Source organism: Narcine bancroftii, chromosome 1 (assembly GCF_036971445.1).
Source record: "Narcine bancroftii isolate sNarBan1 chromosome 1, sNarBan1.hap1, whole genome shotgun sequence".
Classification (NCBI taxonomy): Eukaryota; Metazoa; Chordata; class Chondrichthyes; order Torpediniformes; family Narcinidae; genus Narcine; species Narcine bancroftii.
Window position 1 is genome coordinate 279,340,304 of NC_091469.1, and position 22,702 is coordinate 279,363,005.

At 39.0% G+C, this 22,702-nt stretch overlaps 1 protein-coding gene across 3 annotated transcripts in view; it reads left to right on the forward strand.

The window, feature by feature from the left end:
- Positions 1-22,702, forward strand: part of cars1 (cysteinyl-tRNA synthetase 1) — a 99,127-nt gene that overhangs the window by 56,403 nt on the left and 20,022 nt on the right. For 2 of the 3 annotated variants that reach the window (XM_069900784.1, XM_069900777.1), the window contains 6 exons: positions 8,795-8,892; positions 14,808-14,997; positions 15,985-16,053; positions 17,266-17,347; positions 19,877-19,957; positions 21,887-21,954. In XM_069900784.1, coding sequence (XP_069756885.1) covers positions 8,795-8,892; positions 14,808-14,997; positions 15,985-16,053; positions 17,266-17,347; positions 19,877-19,957; positions 21,887-21,954 — 588 coding nt within the window. The remainder of the gene's footprint in view (positions 1-8,794; positions 8,893-14,807; positions 14,998-15,984; positions 16,054-17,265; positions 17,348-19,876; positions 19,958-21,886; positions 21,955-22,702) is intronic. The other variant, XR_011345578.1, reaches the window with a different exon arrangement.

The window sequence follows — 22,702 nt, forward strand, 5'->3', positions numbered from 1 at the left end:
TTAATTCTTCTGCACTTCAGGGCTTAAAATCCTAACTTGTTTAACTTTTCCCTGTATGTCAGTTCTTCAAGTCCCAGCAATATTCCTAGTAAATTTCCTCTGCACTCTTTCATTCTTGAATCCTTCTTGCAGTTACGTGACCAAAACAATATGAAATGCTTCAAATTTGGCCTCACCAATGTCTTGTATAACTTAACTATAACATCACAACTCCTGTACCTTAATTTATGAAGGCCAATGTGCCAAAAGCTCACTTTATGATCTTAACTGCCAGTGACTCCTCCTTCAGGGAATTGTGTATCTGAATTCTCAGATCCTTGTGATCTACAGCTTTCCTCAGTGCCTTACCATGTACCATCTATGACCTACCTACCTGCCGTAATGTATTTTTCCCATTTTTACAGCTGGTACAGATCCCTCTGCAGGCTTTCTTGCTGTCCATATCACCTGCAATCTTTGTATCATCTGCAAACTTGCTGATCCAATTTACCACGTGATCATTGACATAGATGACAAACAACAATGGACCCAGCACCATTCATTGAGACACACGACCAGTCACAGGCCTCCAAGTTAGAGAGGCAATCATCCACTACCACTCTCTGGCTTTTCCTGTAAAGCCAATGACTAACCCATTTTACCACCTCACCATGAATGCCAAGTCACTGAACCTTCCTGACTAATGTCGCATGCAGGAACTTTGCAACGGCCTTACTAAAGTCCATGTGGACAAGATCCACAGCCTTTCATTCCTCAACATTCCTGGTAACACCCTCGAAAGATTCTAAGATTTGTTAAACATGACTTACCACACACAAAGCCATGGTGACAATCCTTAATTAGTCCCCCTCTATCCAATTACTTGTATATCCAATCTCTTAGAACACCTTCCAACAACTTGCCCACTACTGATGTCAGGCACGCAAGCCTGTAGTTTTCCCAATTATTTTTAGAGCCTTTTTTAAACAATGGAACAGTGTGAGCTACCTCCAATCCTCTTGCTCCTCACCCATGAACTAAGGCATGTTAAATAGATCTGGCAGGGCTCCTGCAATTTTGACTCTATCCTCTCTCAAAGTCCAAGGAAATTCCTTGTCAGGCTCTGGGGATTTCTCCACCCTAATATGCCTTAAGACAGGAAGCACCTCCTCTTTAGTCTAAACAAGTTCCATGACTTCACTACTTGTTTGCTTCACTTCCTTAAACTCCTATTGCAAGTTTACTGAGTAAATATAGATCCAAAATAACATTTAAGATTTCCTTCATCTCATGGCTCCATATATAGTTGACCATTCTGACCTTCAAGAGGACCAATGTTGTCCCTTAATATCCTTTTGCTCTTAATATACCTGTCAAAGCCCTTTGTATTTTCCCTCACTTTGTCTGCCTCATGTCTTCTTTTAGCCCTCATGATTTCAAGTTTTTTTCTTGGATTTTTATACTCCTCAGGAACCACATTTGCTCCTTGTTGTCTATACATGCTTTACACCTCTATTCTTCTTAACATTGAAAACCAAGGTTCCCTATCTTTGTTAACTTTGCCTTAAATCCTGACAGGAACATACAAGCTCTGTATTCTCAAAAATTCACCTTTGAAGGCCTTCCACATTATTGCCAGAAAATAACTTGTCCTAATCCATGCTTTCTTGATTTCAGATTGTCAGAGTACATACATGACATCACAACTCTAAGATTCCTTTTTCCTGCAGGTGCGACAGAGTTACCACTAATTAGTAGTACAATAAATAAACTGTACACAGCATAGAACATTTAAACAAAGAACTGTAAACAGATAACAAATGTAAACAAACTACAATACAGAGAGAACAAAAGGAAAATCAATAAAATGCACAAGAGTCCTTAAATGAGTCTCTGATTGAGTTTGTTGTTGAGTATGATGGTGGTGGGGCAGTAGGAGTTCCTTAACTTGGTGACGCAACAGCAAGAACAAAGCAAGTGCTGGGTGGTGAGGGTCTTTGATGAATGCTGCTGCACTCTTGACGTCAGCTTTCTCTGTAGATGTACTCAACAGTGGGGAGGATTTTGCCTGTGATGTCCTGGGCTATGTCCACTACCTTTTGGAGGGCTTTATGCTCAAAGTTATTGGTGTTTCCATATCAGACCTTGGCACCTCAAGAAATTTGCCTGGGTTTCTGATGTTATGCTAAACCTCTGAAAACTCCTAAGAAAGTAGAGGTCCTGGCATGCTTTTTTCATGATGCCATTGGTATGTTGGGTCCAGGAAAGATCCTCTGAGATAGTGATTCCCAAGAACTTAAATTTGCTCACCCTCTCCACCTCTGATCCCCCAATGATATACCTCTGGCTTTCCTTTTCTGAAGTCAACAATCTGCTACTTGGTTTTGGTGACATTGAGTGTGCAAAGTTGTTGTTGGTGCACCATTCATCCAAGTTTTCAATCTCCATCCTGTATACTGACTCATCCCCTTCCTCTATACAATCCACTACCACAGTATCCATATATATATTCCATATGACCATTTACAGCACAGAAACAAGCCAGTTTAGCCCTACTAGTCCGTGCCAAACATCTTCTCCTAATTAGTCCCCACTGACTCGCATATGGCCCATAACCCTCCACACCTCCCAACCATGTACCAATCTAACCTTTCCTTGAATATTAACATCAATCTCGCTTGTACCATCATTGCCAGAAGTTCATTCCATACATCCACCGTCCTCTGCGTGAAGAAATTCCCCCTCATGTTTCCCCTACACTTTTCCCCTTTTACTTTCAATCCATGCCCTCTTGTTTGAATCTCCCCCACTATCAGTGGAAAAACCCTATCCACATTGACTCTATCTGTTCCCCTTATAATTTTGAATACCTCTATCAAATCGTTGGCAAATTTGTCATACCGAGCCATACAGTCGTAGGTGTAGAATAAGTAGATCTTTTCTTATTTCATTAAAATTGGCCTTTTTTTCATTTAGAATCTCGACCCAAGGACCAGACCTATCCTTATCCATAATTATCTTGAAACTAATGGTATTATATTCACTGGACCCAAAGTGTTACCCTATACACACTTCTGCCACCTGTCCTGTCTCATTCCCTAATAGGAGATCTGGAATTACGCTCTCTCCAGTTGGTTTCTTTATATAATGATTTTGATTTTTTTTTTGTCTGAATACATTTGACAAACTTGAACCCATCCAGCCCTTCTACAGCCTTCCACTCAATACATGGATCTGTGAGAGAGTTTTAACTTTCACCTTGGGCAAGGCTAGACTCAGATTATGGCAATGCACAATCTTGGAAGCACACCTTGGTGCCAACACAGAGTACTATGGATCTCTGCTACCAACTTGTATGATCTCTGTGACATGAGCATTCACTTTAATTTCAATGTTGACTCCAACTCAGTGGCATCTGGTCTTGTTGAATATTGTTTCCCCACATCTCCCTTCACTTTGGTTGTGAAACAGACACGCATTGACCTGTCCATTAAGACCTTTCAAATGCCCCAAATCTCCACATTGTTTAAAGAACCTTTTCTGTCCTTGCTTGTAAATTTTAAGTCATGAAGAATGGAATACAGTCTGAAACAAGGAACTAATTCACAGTCCACTTCAAGGCTTCTGGGTTTACCAATCTTTTAGAACATGGATAATTCTAAACAAGATATGAATAGGGTATGGCTTCTTAATTCATCTGCGGCAAATTAGGACTTCCTCCGTGTATGAATTCAATCATTTGGATTTTAAAATTTGATCACATACTGGGTTTGATACAAATTTGATGTAGATACTATAAAGATAAATTCACTTTCTGTGAACATCAACTCTTTTAAATATTGCCCCAACCATACACAACAAGCTAGAATTGTAACTAGCACAAAGAATTTTGGAACATTATCACCTCAGCCACAGGACGTTCCTGTCAGATTCCTAAGAACATTGCTCGCGGTTAAATTATATTCATACAGTTCATCAAAGATCTTTCCATATGGTCAAAATAATTTTAATTCTCAGTTCCTGAATTGATGATGAATTCTATACCCACAAGCATGTTCAGATCCATGCTGATAAGTAGAAAGTCACACTGATGCACCATGTTGGACAATGTCCCATTTCCAATGAGAGAGAACCACCTTTTCTTTGGATGATGGCATTCAAAGGCATTAACACTACTAGATCCTTCACCAACAACACAGAAGTTATTGAAGAGACAGATATCTGCACTGCGGCCAGAACAATGGTTTGAAAGTTGAATATTCTGGGTCAAAAACCTTGCCTTTAGATTTTTTTCAAAGAATTTCCACAATCATCAAAACCTGTGAACAAATATTTTCTCCTTGCCTGAATGAATGTGGCTGCAATAACAACTGAAGCTTGTCACCTTCTATGACATCCTCAGTACTTGCTCGCTCTACCACACAGTGTCACTGCTGCACCCATGTGCAGAATGCACCACAGTAACTTAACAAGACTCCTTCAAAAGCGTTTCCCTAACCTTTGACCTCTGCAAATACCACAATCTACAGTTTCCTGTCCAAATCTTGCATCATTCTCATTTAATTTATTTTTTATAATTTGAAATTACAACTTGGCCCTCTGGTCCACAAACCCAAATACAACAATTAACATAAAAACACTATGTTTTTGGATTAAAATCCTGGGACATTCTGCATGTCATTCCTGTGAACCTTAATATACACAGCAGCAGTTCAAGAAAGCGCAGTAACCTTGGGCAATTAGGAATGGGCAGCAAATCCAAGCCTTGGCGGCAATTTATACATGACTGAAGAAAACCAAAAGCTAGGTACAATGCTGTTCTTACAGGCACTTGACTGATCTGGGATTCTCCCTTCTCCCCCACAAAGTTTTATAAATAGGATTTGTTCTTGTTGAATCCAGCAACTTTGGCAGTCCTGTGTATATATTAATGCAGTATGTGTCAAGAACCTGCCTTTGTGTTTTGAAGAAGATTTGATCTCAAATGCCTGTGTATGTGGGAATTCTGATCCAACTTTGGGACAAAAATAATTGTCACTAAAATGAAGTTATGTCTGAGCCACTTTTGGAGACAATCATTCTGCATTTGAAGTTGGTTTCAAGTTTAATGTTAGACAATGAAAAATAGTTTCTCCCATGTCCTTTGGTTAGTCCTCCAGGTGGCACTGCTGATGCATTTCATATTTTAAAGCTCGATCATTCTGCTGACCACGCCTGTTTGGTTGCTTGTTTAAAATTAAATTTTATGCATTCATCAAGATTGCATCTAGCACATAATTGGCCTGCTGAGTTCCTCCAAATTTTCCTGCTTGACACATTGAATTCTTCCATCTGATGCTGCTTGACCCACAAACTTCCTCCAACTGATTCTGCTTTTTGCCCCTTACAAAATAAATTTCCAGTGTAATTTTGGTAAAATGAATGAACTGTATGTTTCACAAAAATCTACATTTTAACCTCCCAGTTAATTATCTTGAAATCTTAAGTCATTGCCCTCTTTTTAATATTTCTGTGGTCAGTGTAAACAACTATTGCTATTTTCAATATATGACAAATATCTTGTAAAAAAGGTATTGCTAATCACATCATGAAAACTTCATGACAAAAATCTCTCTGGTCATCTGTTAGGCTTCTCTGATCTCATCACAAAAAGCCCATTCCATCTTGCTCTCTTTATTACTGCAACCAATAAATTCTAACAGAAGTATATTAAATCAACTTGGCATAATTTTGCTTCTATTTCACATATATCAATTCTGCTCCCCTCTAACTCTGAATTTAGCATCATCTGCTTTTGTTACAAGTTTTGAGATACACATTGTTATTTTAAATTCCTTATCCAATCATAATAATTCTATGAAAACAAGTTGATAAAGTGATTTCTGTTTGATTAGATTATTCCATTCTTTCTTGTTCACAAAAGATCTAACATCAGTCAAAATTCAAGCTTGCAAAATGTACATCTTCAAAACCCAAGAAAGCAGAGGCTGGCTTAGTACATGAAAACTTTAACTCTATAACCATTTACGGAGTGGAAACAGGCCATGTTGGCCTTTCGAGTCCGCACCGGTTCACTGATTTTGTGCGCCCTCTTCAGGCATTGGTCTCAGTAGATCTTCATTCAATAACGATGGGCGAATTCAATGCAGGTGGAATCAGTCGTAGAAATGTTTGTGAAACGTGCAGTTTTCTTACCTTCACATCCATGACTTCTGTGATCTTCCAAAGATCAATCAACTGAAGAATTTATCCATTCCAATTCAAGGTTCCATCTACTGCTAATCAGCATCAACAAGCAGAAAATGGATCCTTGCTTTCTTCTCAAACTGTAGTTCATTTGTATTTGCAATTAAAACTAATCACAGATTTGCACCCAACTCCTGACAGATTATTGAAGTTCTGATTCTGTTGTCTATGCAAGGTGAGTGGGGAAGGAAATTAATCCTACTCCTACACCACAAAATTATGTAAGTGAGACAAATGGAGATCATAACATGTGAAATTATTGCTTTGAAAATGACTGGGTTGCATGGATTACCTGCAGGTATCAGACTGAAGACAACCAACATGTATTTTTCTGAGCACTGCCTTTACCCGTTCACTGTTCTAATCCCAGACACAAGGAACCATGTTTAATGCAAAACCCTGTATATTCATTGTTAAAATATTTTGTTAGTGATGGCACTCACTGAATATTGGTCTGCATTGGTTGGTTATTGCCATTATATTTTGGAAACTTATCATAAGATCCTTTTTAAAAAGTCTCAAAACACCATTAAATAAGATATTCATGTGCATTTGTAGTTTTTTTTTTAAACTTTTATTCTATACCTAATTAATTTCATTTAGTTGAAAAGGAAGATAGTTCGGGGTCCTTTTTTTTGCAGTAGATATTCAAAGTACTTTAGGTTAACAGTATGCGACTCAGCTGATTACACCCAGGCTATGACCCCAAATCCATAGCATCTTCCATATTTTCTGCTGAAAGCACTGTCCCTAAAGAGGAAGCTCTGTTATTCTACTACACAGGAGTTATCATGAGAAGTAAAGTAGGTTTCTTATTGATCTGGCCTTATGCAAGTCAGAAATCATGAAGAATGTGGGCTTGAAAGAGATTGCTTGTTTAAGGCCTGGTGATGGGGAGAGGTTTTAATGGGTGAGTAAAGAGAAATCTCAAGGATCAGTTTCCTGCACTAATTTTTTTCTGTCATCAATGTTCTATAATCTCAATATACAACACTCCATATCTCTGCTACCTGGAAACTTGACCCTTTTTCCTTCTGATCCCAGCACTGGTAACTTCCATATATTAACTGAAAAATATTTTGGTAAATTGTATTTCATATCATCTGTCGTTTACCTTGAATTTTTCCTGACTCTGGTAAGGAGTCCATATATTGAGAATATAAAAACTAAAATATACTGTACTTGGAGTCATAGCACAGAAACAACTCCTTTAACCTAAATCGTCTCACCAAGCCAGTCCCATTTTCCTGCTTTTAGTTGTTTCTCTCAAAACATTTCCTATCCATGTACCTGTCTTGAGTGTCTTTTAAACCTGTCTCTCGGACTTCCTGTGGGAGGTTGTTCCATATATCCACCAAGTTCTGTGAAAAATGCACCTCTTGGGTCCATTTTAAACTCTCACCTTAATATTTGTCCTCTTGTTTTCTCAGTCTTGGAATAAGACCTTTGGCAATATAACTTGTACTTGCCCCACCTGATTTTAATCTCTATAAGGTCCCACCTAAGCCTCCAGCACAACAGGGGGAAAAAAATCCAGCTGATCCAAGCTCAAGGTTTCTTTTATTGTTATGTAATAATACATTAAAAATGTAACATACATGATATAATTTAACTTTTGCCTGCCATAAGGCAAATAAAGAGTCGTCATGAGCATTGCTCAGTGCCCCAAACAACAGGGAAAATAGAAACAAAAGAGAGTCCCTTCAGAGTCACTGAGTGCCTCCAGCACTCCTACAGCCTGTACGGCTGGCACAGACACTAGTTGGATTTATTGGCAACCTGAGCTCCAGATCACAACCTCCAACACAATCAGGAAGCCTTCAGCACCCAAGGCTCTTCAGGACTCCTTCTTGCCCTTAGCATCCTTTCAAAACTTGGTTCTCACTAGCCAGTGTCCAGCAGCCCACAGCAAGTGCAGGTCCCCCCCCAACCGCATTGCCATATTGAGCACAGACCTCGTGGTTGCAGAATTTTATTTATCAATACTGTCAGCTCCTTTAACAGACCATTTAAAGAATGTACTGGCATTAGGAACGGGAGTTCAAACCTTCAGAACAGTCCCAGGTCCGTTGCCATGACAGTATCTCTGGCAACACTGCCATTTTTTCCCCTTTACAATCCAACCCCACTAGTTCCAGTAACATTTTTATGTATCTTCTCTTCATCCATTCCTTTTTAATTGCATCTTTCCATAGCTGGGTGACCATAATGGTGCACAATGCTCCACATGTGGTTGTGCCAATACCATGTCCACTTGTAACATGATGTCCCTGTTCATGTAAACCATGTCCTGATCAATGAGGGCAAGTGTATCAAATGTATTCTTCTTCACCCTATCTACCAATGTCCATGCTTTTATGTAACTGTATACCCATTCTACCACTACCCCCACCTCGCCAAGCACTCCCCAGGATATTACCATGCAAGTCCTGCCCTGGTTTCACCAAAGTACAACACCTTGCACCTGTGTGAGTTAAATTCCCATGAATTCATCATATACACTCATAGGCTGAATGATAGATACCCTCCAGTGTATATACTTTTGAGACTAGTAATATTAATTTTACAGGAGTTCTTCCTGAATGTCAAAGATATTTTGCGAACTCCAGCAGACATCACAGGACAGTTTGAGAAGTGGGAAGAGAAAGAGGTGGCACTTAATAACCGGTCAGTATCAACTCCATCTCAGGTGGGCATGGACAGTAGAAAATATTTTTGTAATCAATAATTGGTGGAAGGTTAGACAATTACAACTCTGTTGATTGATCGCTGAATTGTACATTGTTTCGTGGGCTGAATTTTAAAAAAAAAAAATCAAAATCTTAGTTTTGATTTCTGGTGTATGGTGTTTGCTGATTTTGTTCAGAGCAGCAGCTTTGGTCTAATTAGTAGCCTCAGTGACTTTGCTGAACAAACATGTGATTTGCTTGGAAGCCATGGTTTACAGCACACTTGTGTGTAATCATGTTTATGTTCCTGTACTTTATCTGTTTTGTACTGCATCAAAAAACTGGGTTTTCCCTCTTTTGTGTGCAACATCTTGCTCATATAGTTTCCTGTGAAAGCTGGGAGGTAGTTTTAGCAAATTCCAGAAGGGATACTCAGGAAAAGGATCAGTCAGATGGGATCGATTAGAACAATTCCTTCCAACACCTGGGATTAATTTTTTTTAAATACTGTCTTTCCTGGTCTGGCAATAAACTCGTTGTCAATGAATCACTGTGGAGCCTAGTTTTGCCTACATGCAAATGGAATAGTCATAATTTTTAGTTATGTGTAACTATTAATAATATCAATAATTTGCTGATAATTTGTCCCATTAACATCTATAATCTTTCCAAAAGATGTGACCCTTGAATACAATTGTGCTTCTAGATTTGTATGCAGATGTTCAGGAGTGAGGAATTTAAATCCCATCTTGAAACAATGAATTTTAGCTCAAAAATTAACTCAATTTGAAATTAAATTCCAGAATTAGTCCTGGTGACTGAAACCCCCGTCTGGTTCATTAATGTGTTGTAGAGAGCAAATGAACCATTCAATTCAGTGGCAATAATGGATGGGCAAAAATTTCTAGAGGGTGAAGATCTTGAAGATAGTTCACTCTGCTCCTAAGTCATGTTTGATGGTTTCAGAGATGGCCTGAAGCCAGGGCAGAAGAGAAAGGAAAGAATCTGCATATATTGAAAATATGAAATAAAATCAGAAAATGCTAGAATATTTAAAAATGTAAACATCTGTGGAAAGAGAAATGGGGTTAAAATTTCAGGTCTATGACCTTCAGACATGTGAACCAACCTGAAAAGCTGTCTCTGGTTCTGTCTCCTCCCTTCCCCACCCCCCGCATGCTGCCTTGCCTGTTGAAAATTTGCAGCATTTTCTGCTTTTATTTTATGAGAGAAAAGGTATAAAAGTCGAAACTCAGCTCTCAAAGTATGGTGAGTTTACAAACATGCTAATCACTTCACACCCAGATCAGGGACAGGAAAAGGTTTCTCATGGAGGTAAAACCTGACAGCTTTGTTTTGCCAAAAAATAAACTCGAGAAAATGAGGAATCAAACAAGACTGGCGCCAAATATGCAGGTTCATTACATGGAATAAATGGAGAAGTTAAGAGAAGATTTAATTTAATCGCTGTCTATTCTGATGAGATTTAAAAAGTTAATTGCACAATGCACATACTCACCTTCGATAGGCAATAACTTCTGAATATTAATAGAAACATTTTTCATTGTCAGTGTTGTAATTAAAAAATGAATATATTAAGGAAATCGGTGTTGACCTTTTCCCGCTACAGTCAAGTTGTAGGCTTGTATATAAATCTGCAGACCTCAAGTGTGGGTCTTTTTTTAAAGTTTTTTTTTAATGAAATGGTGTCAATTAAAGAAATTTATCACTACTGGTTTCCAATTTTAGGTTTTTAAAAAAATATAATTGGCTGATTCTTGAGAAATACATACAGCTCTACAGTGGGCTTCCAACATTTATCTGCATAAAAATTAATGTTTATTCAGATCAGATTTGGGAGGTCATGGAAGGGAGGGAATGTAAATCACATTTAATTATTATTTGCAGTTGACAGAATATTTAATAATTTATCTTTTTAAAAATGTATCTGCCTTTTATTTCATTTTTTATTATTTTCATAATTTCTTATGAATATCGGCAGGCCTAATTTTTAAGCTTTTTCTTGTAACTTTAAATTCCTGTATTCCATTGACCCATAGAACACTACAGCACAGAAACAGTCGCTTTGGCCTTTCTAGTTTGTGCTGAACTTCATTTTTGCCTAGTTGTCTTGGGTAAACTTATACCTCTCATTTTGTTCATTTTAGATTGGTCACAGTGTTTGAGCTACCGAAAGAAAATAGACACACACACCGAGAGCAGTTCAGTTTATACAAATGTTTATTACTAATTCAAAAGCTGATTTCACACTACAATATGCAAGCCCTTCCCAACTATACTTATCAACGCTTGGACTGGTCCCAACTGCCGAAGCGAGGCAACGACTGCACACTTGTAGTAGGTTGTCAGGGCGCTGGTAGCAGCTTCTCCACCTCCCCCGACCGGGACGTTGCTTGGACTCTGGCTGTTCTTCCTTCTTGACAAGGGGTGTTCCCACCCCTCGGAGAATCTAAACTTCAGCAGCAGGACCACAGGCTTATATACCCCAAAAACAATTAATCATGAGCCTACTCCTTCTAATATTTTTTCGTCAAAATCAAAACTGAACATTACATTCTACAATTTAGAAGATTAATTATTATGGAACCAGGATGTTATAATTTCCTGGTTTATCTCGTAGATACAAAGACTTATTAAAACTTCTCGAGCAAGACAGGTTGTGACCAATTCGTCAATTTCAGAGTGTTGCATTTGACAACTGCTTTCCCTGGGCCTCACAGTGGAATTCCATTTCAAAGTGTATCTTCAGATAAGTCCCCATGGCTGAGTTTAATTACATCTGCTAGTTCTGAAAGTAAGGTGTCCTGCGTGTGGACCCAGTGTCGTCAGTTCCACATAAGCAAAAAGCATCTGGGTACATGGTTTTAATCCTCCATTACACTAGTCCGACTAACCTACAACCAGTCCATAGCCCTCCATACCTCTCCCATCTATGTAACTGTTCAAATTCTTCTTAAATGTTAAAATGGAGCCCGCATTCACCATCTCAGCTGGCAGCTTGCTCCGTACTCCACCACTCTCTGTGTGAAGAAGTTCCCCTTTATGTTCCCCCTAAACCTTTTCCCCTTCCACTCTTAACCCATGTCCTCTGGTTTGTATTTCACCTACCCTCAGTGAAAAAAGCCTATCTACATAATTTTAAATACCTGTTTCAAATCTCCACTCATTCTTCTTCACTCCAGGGAACAAAGTCCTAACCTGTTTAACCTTTCCCAGTAACTCAGTTCCTGAAGTCCAGGCAACATCCTAGTAAATCTTCTCTGCACTCTTTCTATCTTATTGTTATCTTTCCTGTATTTAGGTAATCAAAACTGCATATAATACTCCAAATTTGGCCTCACCAATGTCTTATAAAACTTTACCATAACATCCCAACTCCTATACTCAATACTTTGATTTATGAAGGCCAATATGCCAAAAGCTCTCTTTTCAACCCTATCCACCTGTAATGCCACTTTTAGGGAATTGTGTATCTGTATTCCCAGATCCCTCTGTTCTACTGCACTTTTCAGTGCCTTACCATTCACCATGTATGTCCTTTCTTGGTTTGCCCTTCCAAAATGCCTCACACTTGTCTGCATTAGGTTCCATCTACCATTTTTCACAACATTTTTGCATCTGGTCCAGATCCATCTGCAATCTTTGAAAAACTTTGCTGTCCACCATGCCACCAATTTTAGTGTCATCTCCAAACTTGCTGCTCCAGCTTACTACATTATCATCCAGATTATTGATATCGATGACAAACAACAACGGTCCCAGCACCGATCCCTGAGGTACACCAAAGGCCACAGGCCTCCTGTTTGAGAAGCAGTCGTTCACCACTACTCTCTGGCTTCTCCCGTCCAGCCATTGTCGAATCCAGTTCACTACTTCACCTTCCTGACTAACCTCCCATGTGGGACCTTGTCAAAGGCCTTACTAAAGTTCATGTAGACAACATCCACAGCCTTTCCTTTGTCAACTTTCCTGGTAACTCCTTGGAAAAACTCTAAAAGATTGGTTAAACATGACCTGCCATGCACAAAGCCATGTTGAGTATCCCTAATCAGTTTCTAGCTATCCAAATAATTGTATATCCTATCTCTTAGAACACCTACTACTGACATCAGGCTCACTGGCCTATAATTTTCAGGATTACTTTTGGAGTCTTTTTTTAAACAACAGAACAATGTGAGCTACCCTCCATTTCTCTGGCACCATACCCGTTGCTAAGGACATTTTAAATAATTTTGCCAGAGCCTCTGCAATTTCTACTCTAGCCTCCCTCAAGGTCCGAAGGAATATTTTGTCAGGCCCTGGGAATTTATCCACCCTTATTTGCTTTAATACAGCAAGCACTTCCTCCTCTTTAATCCTCCCCATGACTCTGTGCCCATTTCCTGCGTGAATACTGATTATTTTTTAAAAATCACCTCTTTTGGCTCCATACCAAGTTGACCAGTCATATCTTCAAGGGGTCAATTTTGTCCCTTACTATCCTTTTACTCTTAATATGCCTGTAGAAACCCTTAGGATTTTCCTTCACCTTGTCGGCCAAAGCATCCTCATGTCTTTTTTTGTCTTGATTTCTTTCTTGAGGTTTTTCTTGATTTTTTTTTATATACGTCTCGGGTACCTCATTTTCTCCTTGTTGCCTATATCAGCTATATTCCTCTCCTTCTCCAAACCAGATCCTCAATATCCCTTGAAAACCAAGGTTCCCTATGGCTGCAAACTTTGCCTTTAATCCTGACAGGATCTACAAACTCTGTTTTCTCAAAATTTCACCTTTGAAAGTCCTCCACTTTCCTGAACATACTTGACAAACTCAAAGCCATCCAGCCCTTTTACAGTATGAGAATCTTGGTCAATATCTGTAAAACTAAATTCCTCTACTATCTCAACCTTCTGTTTCCTGCATCTTATCTCTCTACAGATTTGTTCCTCCAGTTCTCATTTCAGATTAGGTGGTCTGTGTTACAATCCCATGAGTGTGCTCATTCCTTTCCTGTTCCTCAGCTCCACCCATATAGGTCTGTCCTGCCTGAGCACGGCTGTGGTATTTTCCCTGGCGAGTAATGCCATTTCTCTTTCCCCCACTCTTCCCCCCCCACCCCCCCCACCCCACCCCAGCCCCTGCCCGGGTTTCTATTGCGTCTAAAGCAATGAAAGCCTGGAACATTGAGTTGCCAGTCCTGCCCCTCCTGCAGCCATTTCACTAATGGCCACAATGTCATAATTTCACGTGCCAACCATGCTCTAAGCTTGCCTGCCTTTCCTACAATATTTGCATTGAAATAGATGCACCTGAGAACATCTCCACCACGTACAACCTGTTGACTTCTAATGCCGCATACAATTTTAACATCATCTTTTCCCTCCTCCACTCCTCTATCTGCTCTGGCACTCTGTTTCACATTTCTTCCCCCCTCCCACCCCTTGCCCCGCAAATCTCATTTAAATCCACCGGAGCAGCACTAGCAAACCTTCCCACAAGGCTAGTTGTTCCCCTCTAGTTCAGATGCATATCATCCCATCGGAACAGATCCCACTTTGCCTGGAAGAGAACCCAATGATTCAGAAACCTGAAGCCCTCCCTCCTGCACCATGTCTTCAGCCACTTGTTAAGCTGCATTATCCTCCTATTTCTAACCTCACAAGCAGGTGACAAGGGTTGCAATCCTGAGATCACTACCCTGGAGGTCCTGACCTTCAACCTTGTGCCTAACTCCCTGAACTATCTTTGCAGGGCCTCCTCACCTTTTCTGCCCTTGTCCTTGGTCCCTATATGAACTATCCTCTCTCCTGAGTCATTCATGATTCAATACTTGAAAATTCTAAGTATAATTTCAAATGAAGTAAAATTGCAAACTGTTATTTTAGAATTAATATTTCATTATTCTATTGAAGCTTTTATGAGAAGAAAGTAGCTGTGCACAGAGCACTGTGTGACAACATTGACACACGCACAGTGATGGAGGAGCTACGTACCCTTGTGAGCCAGTGTAACACATACAATGCAGCAAAGAAGAGTAACAGGGAGTTGCCAAATCGTATGCTGCTGAGAGCCATTGCAATCTACGTGACAGAGATGCTGAGGGTAAGATGAGAAAATTTAATGAATGCTATATATCATGCAGAGCGGGACACACAGTCACTTTAACATTTAATGTGTAACTTCAAACTGCCAAAATTTCCAAAGCCATTGATCTAATGGTAGTTCTAGAAAAAAAATCTTATATATCATTAATTTCATTCAATAATAATTTGATGTCCCAGCAATTGTTTATATCAGTGGTTCTCAACCTTTCTTTGCACTCACATACCACTTTAAGTATTCCCTATGCCATAGATACTCTGTGATTAGTAAGGGATTGCTTAAGGTGGGATGTGTTTGAAAACCACTGTTTGAATCGTACCTCATTGACTTGTTATGTGCACGGTTTCATAACTCCAGAGGAAATGGGCCAATTACAATTATTCTCAAGCAGAATATTCCAGTAACAATTGAGTCCAGAGCAGTGATTCTCAACCTTCCCTTCCCACTTTCATAGAAGGAAAAAGGTTGAGAACCACTAGTTTAAAAGATTGGAGCCTGCGCCTGATGTAACATGGCATGCGTACCAAGTAAATTTTCCAGCGTAGCTTGACTCTGAGAAGTACTTAAGTCAGAGTGCAGCCGGAATTATGGCAGCAAGGACCTCTCGGGGTATTTTGAACTTGTATATTTGCACCTGCTCGTGAGATGGTCCAAACTAGCAAATATCCACATATACACAGTGAATCTTAAGGGTCTCTTCTTCTCGTACTGTAAGGGGCTCCGGGTAATAGTGTTGGTGACTTTGTCTGCCTTACAGCAGGCATGGGTTGAAGTATGTTATATTTTTAATGTATTATGTGGCAATAAAAGGAACCTTGAAATACTGGGTTACAAAAGTCTGATTAAAGGTGAAAGATCTCAATGCATGAGAAGAATTTTGTCTTTGAAATGTAATGGGAAAAGAATATTAATTGTCAAGCCTTGTAAGCCTAGCAGTAGGAAAAAAATTGCAATCTTGGTTGCCTTTATCTTATCTTCTATTAACAGATATTTGGAGCAATAGAGGGTGATGAGCCAATCGGGTTCCCTGTTAGAGTAGATGGCCAGAATTTAAATGTAAGTATTATCATTCCCAAAAGTATTTCGTCCAGCAAAAGGATTCATCTAACTTGAAATCCCTATGTATTTTTTTTACATCCTCCTGAGAAGGAAGATGGAACCCATGTTTTACATTACATTTAGCACTTACCAATGGTGCATCTGTGTCTGTGTTCAAGTGCTGAGATGGGGCATGATTCCCACAATCTTCTGAATTTGAGTGGTGTCAAATATTCCTTTACAATGAGTGCACAATTACACTGGAATCACAATGTATATATAGATGCTGTAATAAGCTGCCTGCATGATGACCTAGAACAGGGGTGTCAAACTCAAATTCACAGAGGGCCAAAATTAAAAACTTGGACTAAGTCGTGGGCCAAACTGAATATTTATTGAAAATTTTCAATATCTGCATGTTTTCTCTTCTTTCAACATATGTAATGTTAAACTTTTTCATTAAAATAAATTTTTAATAATAATTTTGGTTAAACTCTTTCCAGAAGAAGCATTAACAAATGAGAAATAAAATATTCAATAAATAATATTTCTCTATAGCCTTTAAGCTTCTTTTAAATGTATTTTTTTCACAAGCCAACAAATCAAATAAATAACAACTTGCTTCAATTAAAATCCAATCTTTCAACTATGAACAGTCCAAAGTTAACCAAAGAAAATATTAATCCAGGCTTAGCTTGCTACACTGTGATTTACTCTGATGCACCTGGGTCTAAACCAGATACTTGGCATCTCTTCTTAGATACAAGTTCATCAAACTCTGGGGTCAGAGTCTGCCTCCCACCTGTCTTGAAAGGTCCTGTTTTCTGTCTTTCGTTTGGCCATTTTCCGTAAGGGGTTTATTACATGTGAGTTGGGCGACAGGTCGCAGATGCTAATGAAAGTAAAGAGAGGAGGTGGGGGCGATTAGCGGGCTGAGGGGCCGGCGCCAATGCATTTGCAAAGCATTCTGGGATTTGTTGTATTAGCTGTGCATGCGCTATACTGGCGCGGCGGCCAGCGGGCCAGCTCTAATACATATTTGATATGATCTTGCAGGCCAAATATAATTATATCATGGGCCAAATTTGGCCCGCGGGCCTGAGTTTGACATGTGTGACCTAGAAGGTCTGTTTTGGTGTAATGTGTCCGAGTAATGAAATTTGGTGAAAGCAGTTACTGTAATGGCACCAACGGTCAGTTTTTTTGCTACATTTACCTCAACTTCTTTAGCTGGAAACCACAGTGATGCCTTACCTGAAGGTTCTTTCAGATTTTCGTGAAAATGTACGAAAAATTGCTCGAGAGAAGAAAGGTATGGACATAATGAATTCATCTGTATCCATGTATGTCTTTCTAATAGCTAATATTCTATCACCTAAACATTTCTTTTAATTAGCCTTGATGCAAACTATGGCTGGGTAAAACTGGGAGAAAGAAATTGCAATTAAGTGTTAATTTTTTTGCATTTGCTGGTTTACATGGAATCTCCACCACTTGAATTTTTAATAGCATTTTGTAGATAATCAAAAAAAGAGTGAAGAAAGAAATTGATATTCCATAACACTTGCACAGGAACCCTGCCATCATAAGCTTCAGCCACATTACAACTAAAATATAACCAAATATAACCTTTGTTTCAAGGTTAAATGAGTGGTTTATAATAGATTAGTATCCATTATAATCCATTAGTGATGGATTCTTAGGTGCCATAAGACTCGCACCACCAAGTTCATGAACAGCTGCTACCCCTCCAACATCAGACTCCTCAAAGACAAATTCAATCGGAGACTCATTTAAGGACTTTTACCTGTGCCCTTTATTGATTTTCTTTTTTATTCTCCCTGTATTGCACAGTCATTTTGTTTGTGTTTGCAATTTGTTGCTGTGTTCAGTTTTTTGCACTACAAATTAGTGGTGCTTCTGCTGCTCCCACAGGAAAAAGAATCTCAGGGTTGTATTTGATGTCATGTATGTACTCTGGCAATAAATCTGAAATCTGTTCGTCAAGGGTTTAAAGGAGGTTTGTCCCATGTTTCCTTCTTAACCTTTTCTAATTTTTCTTCTGAGCTAACCTGCTTTTATGCTGTGAAGTTAAGCACGAGGAAGATGCTCAATTATCAAATCAGCTATTGATGCCATTTCACGATGTACAGTAGGTGTAAGGAAGCAGCTTGCAAGATTGGCATATTCTTGCTAATTACCCTGAAGCATTTGTCTTTGTCTTTTAATATATGACTTGTTCATGGCGGATGCTTTACTTGATAATCGATGAGCAGTGTCAGCACCAAATCCTTTAAGCTGATGCATCCTGTTTTTGCTGTTTTACCAATATTTTGTTCTCGACCTTCCAGGGACACAAACCTGATTTCAGCATAAATGTGTTACAAACAGCATAGCCAATGTAAAGAATTTCATTAAATTAGACTCTTGACAAAGCATCAACTCCAAATTTGTTGTAATTTCTCACAAACTTGCAATATTCTATTCCTTTAAATGTAGTGAGAATGCCTAAAGGCAACAAAATAATTGTGTTCTCACAGGACTGAAGTCAAATGCATTTTATTATTTCAAGAGCCACTGTACCATTTATTATGTGATATTTGAGTTTTTTAAATAATTGAGACAAATCTGATTTCAGAAGGAGAATGGAAGGATTGAGAGGGATATGAATGAATAATCCGTTTCTGAAGCATTCATTGCATCATTGAAATGTTTCAGTAACTGTTGCTGCAATGCTCTAATGAATGTAACAACTTCCAGTTCCCCACACCACTGCACTTGTTGCTTTGAGTAATCTGAACCTGAAACACTATTCATAATCACACAGTTGACACATTGGTTTTGTTTTTAACTTCAAAGAATTGATCCAAAACATGTGAGCTGAGATATTTAAATCCTCAATCAGAAATGATTGCGAAGGGAAATTACCATGTTTGACAGCATATAAAACCCACTTTTTCGCTCCCCCCCCAAAAAAATTGGCTCAAGAATATCCCCCAGGTCTTATATGCGAAGTTGAAATTGAGCAGGTTGCCCAGCTTCAAGAAGCCTGCAGAAGTGCTGTGGCTGTCCAGGAAACGGGTCTCCAGTTTTGTGACCCATGTTTTCTGGAGCTGCCATCACCACTCACTTCCCCTGGTGAAAAGGCCGACCACAGTGGCCCCCTGCCAGCAGTGCAAGACCATCCAGAGCCACCGCCTCTGCTCACTTACCCTGGTGAGAAGGCTGATCACGGTGCCTCTGCGAACAGCATAAGAGGTGCAGGAGGAACTGGTTCGCCAATTTACCCATAAATACACAAAAGAAATTCTAAGTATTTCCTGCTAAAATGGGAGGTGGGGTGGTCTTAAATGCCTGTGGGTCTTGTATGCTGTAAAATACAGTAATTGCATTGTTTTGAACTCAGTAGCAAAGATATTGAATGAGAGTTTTATATCTTGATATTTAGACATAATCCAATTGAGTTAAACTATAACTAAATAGTACATAGTTATCAGTGCTGATCCAGACAGAAATGAATCCAACATGATGAACTTGGCCTTACTACAATCATGGGCAAATATGGAATGCTAGTAGATAAAGAACTTGTCAAATAATGTTAAACAAAAGTTTAATCTTTACCAAACTTTTTTTTACTTCATCTGACTCTGCTTCATAGCACAGAATCCAAATTGCTTTAATCTATTTAATATATTTGTTTTAACCTTATATTCCTGACATTAATATCTGTCACTTCAATAACAAATAAGGAGACATCAGAAATAGTTTGTAGATGATATAGAAGTACTCTCCAATTCTGATGCTCTCTGAAATATGCGTGTTAACTATTTGTGCATTATAGTTGGTGAGGTTCTGCAACTGTGTGATGCTCTTCGAGATGACATCCTTCCAGAGCTTGGAGTTCGCTTTGAAGACCATGAAGGTACTTGTAATATTTGACCAGTTAACAGGTTGTAGAAGTTTAAAAAAAAATGCAACTGCAAGTGCTAGAAATCTGAATTTTAAAAAAATTGGAGATACTCACTTTGTCTCTCTGAACAGTTTCTCTCCACCAATGCTGTCTTGACGATGAATTACTCGAGCATTTTCTGTTCGAGCACCAATATTGGGTTTTGGTCACTCTAATTCACTGAATGTTGTGAGGGTTCTGAATACCTGCAAAATAACTGTGTGCTAATAATGCTGAATTCTGTAAAAACACAAATTGCTGCAGCAGGCTCAGCAGGTCAAACTGTGTCCTTCATACAGACAGAACTGATGTTCCGGGCGACATTGGTTATGTATTTTTACCTTTGCTACATAAAGGACACTATTTGACTCTCCAGCATTTTGTTTTTACTTTAACCGCAGTGTCTACAGATTTTCATGATTTACATATTGAATTCTGTCATCACCTCACTGGGAGGTTCCTTTCTTCTCAATTTTCTTTTGCGCCCTACAAATTTTTGAAGCTCAACTGATCACGAGGCATTGTGGGTTTTTTGTTCCCCTCTTTAAAGTCAATCTGTTTATAAAAATATTATCCATCATTTGAAAAGAACCTCCTTTTTCTGACCTATTTCATTGCCTTCGTTCATTCTGTTAATCAGAATTGTAGCTCAGTGCATTCTTTCTTGTCTGCAAACTCACAGTAAAGATTTCTTCAACAGAGTGCTTTAATTCCATCCATTACACTAAATGGGCTGTGTTGCAGCAAAACCTACTGGGGAATGTCTCCTCCAGTGTTCAATATCTGGGGTACTGAAGATATTGTAAATGATGTCTGTTTAAATGAGTTAGTTTAGTATTGGCAAAAGATTGAAATTGGATCTTCAGGCTGATATCACCACAGTGAAATTGTATTCAAAGCTATTGGAGAAACTTAGTGATATTTTGTAAAATGAAAAGTTGTTTCTGTAACTTCAACAAATTGTGGAGCATCAGTGACAGGCTGCCAAGATTACCAATTTAATTCCCAGTATGCTATAGTAGAGCATTACCATATATATTCATATAATAGTCAAGTTTTTTGACCACTTTTTTGGATGAGCTGGCAGCTGGGGCCAAGGAGAGAGTCTGTAGCTAGCGTGTCAGGAGCTCAGGTGGGTGGGCAGCCAGAGACTAGGAGAGAGTTTGTGGCTGGGACGTCAGGAGCTTCTAGTGGATGGGTGGTCAGGGTGAGGGTCCATGGTCTATGCTTTGGGAGCTTGGGGTCGGGGTTTTGAGAGCTTCAATGGGCAGGCAGAGGGGAACAAAAATAAAGGAAATGACTCTTACGTGGGTCACGTGGAAAACTCAATTTTGGGGCCAAAAAAGGGGGGGGGGGTCGACTGTTACATGGGATTGACTATTACATGAGTATATACCATATATTTGATTCTAGGGTTACCGAATAAGAAGAGAAAAGAAGCCATTTGAGATCATATCCAAATTCACAAATGTGGATGTGTGGACTCAAAGAGTTCTGATTAGGAGTTGTGACTTGATTAATATGGAAAATTATTTTTGACAATTGTATGCCTGTTGTGTATGATCTTCGTTAACATAGACTGTTGAATACCTTAAAACATAAAATTTCAGGTGGACAGTTATTCTTCATGCTGATAAGAAAATTCATCCTGGGGTTTAGCTGTTGAATCTGACCTTGGCTGGAAAATTCTTGTTACTGGTTGTTGTTGAAGTTAGAAATTAAATCTGATGTCAGTGATCTCGCATACGCATACTGTTGCTATGTATTATCCACTTCTGCAGCATTTTTGAATAACTTCTATTCCCATGATGTTGCAGCCTGTTAGAGAAGGGAAGGAGCAATCATCTGGTGTGTGTCTGAAAGGTTAGGCTGAGTACCTGATGGATTACTTTATAATTGCAGGGTTACCCACGGTAGTGAAGTTGGTGGATAGAGAGATGCTGCTGAGGGAGCGAGAAGAGAAGAAAAAGGTAAATTTCACCACCACAAGTTGCAGATTTCCATCCTTTCACGGAAATAAAAAGTACACTATGGAACAGAGAATATTGAACAAATTGCACATTCTTTGGCCATTTTAAAATTTGGAGTCTCCACTGCCTCCAAGAGAAAGGAATATGGCAACAGCACAGTTAATCCTCCCTTCACTAGAACCCTAGATTAATTTCCCATCAATTTGTGGTGGTGCAACAGGCAGCCTAAGTGGTTTGTAGGTTGAAACTTTTCTTCCTGGAGCGTAAGAAACTAAGGGGGAACCTTATTGAGATTCACAAAATTAAGAGGAGCAAAAATAAGTTAAATATTTTTTTTCCCAGGGTAGGGGAATCCAATCATTTTAAGATGAGAGAAAAAAGATTTGAGAGATTTATGGGCACTTTCACATAGAGGGCGATGGGTATGTGAAATAAGCTGTCAGAGGAAAGTACAATTGAAACATTTAATGGACGTTTAGAGATGTGGTTAGGAAAGGTTTAGTGGGATAGGGGCTTAATGCAGACATTAAAAGGGATCAGCAGGAACAAGTTGGGCTGAAGACCTGTGTTTCTCAAACTAATCTAAACCTAGACACTCACAAGTATAGTCAATTCTAAACTAATAAATTAAAACTGTTGAGTCGAGAGTGAAACATCTCTCGTAACACTCTCCCCTTTCTCAATCTCTCTGTCTCCATCTCAGGAGACAAACTCTCGACAAGTATCTTCTACAAACTCACCAACTTCC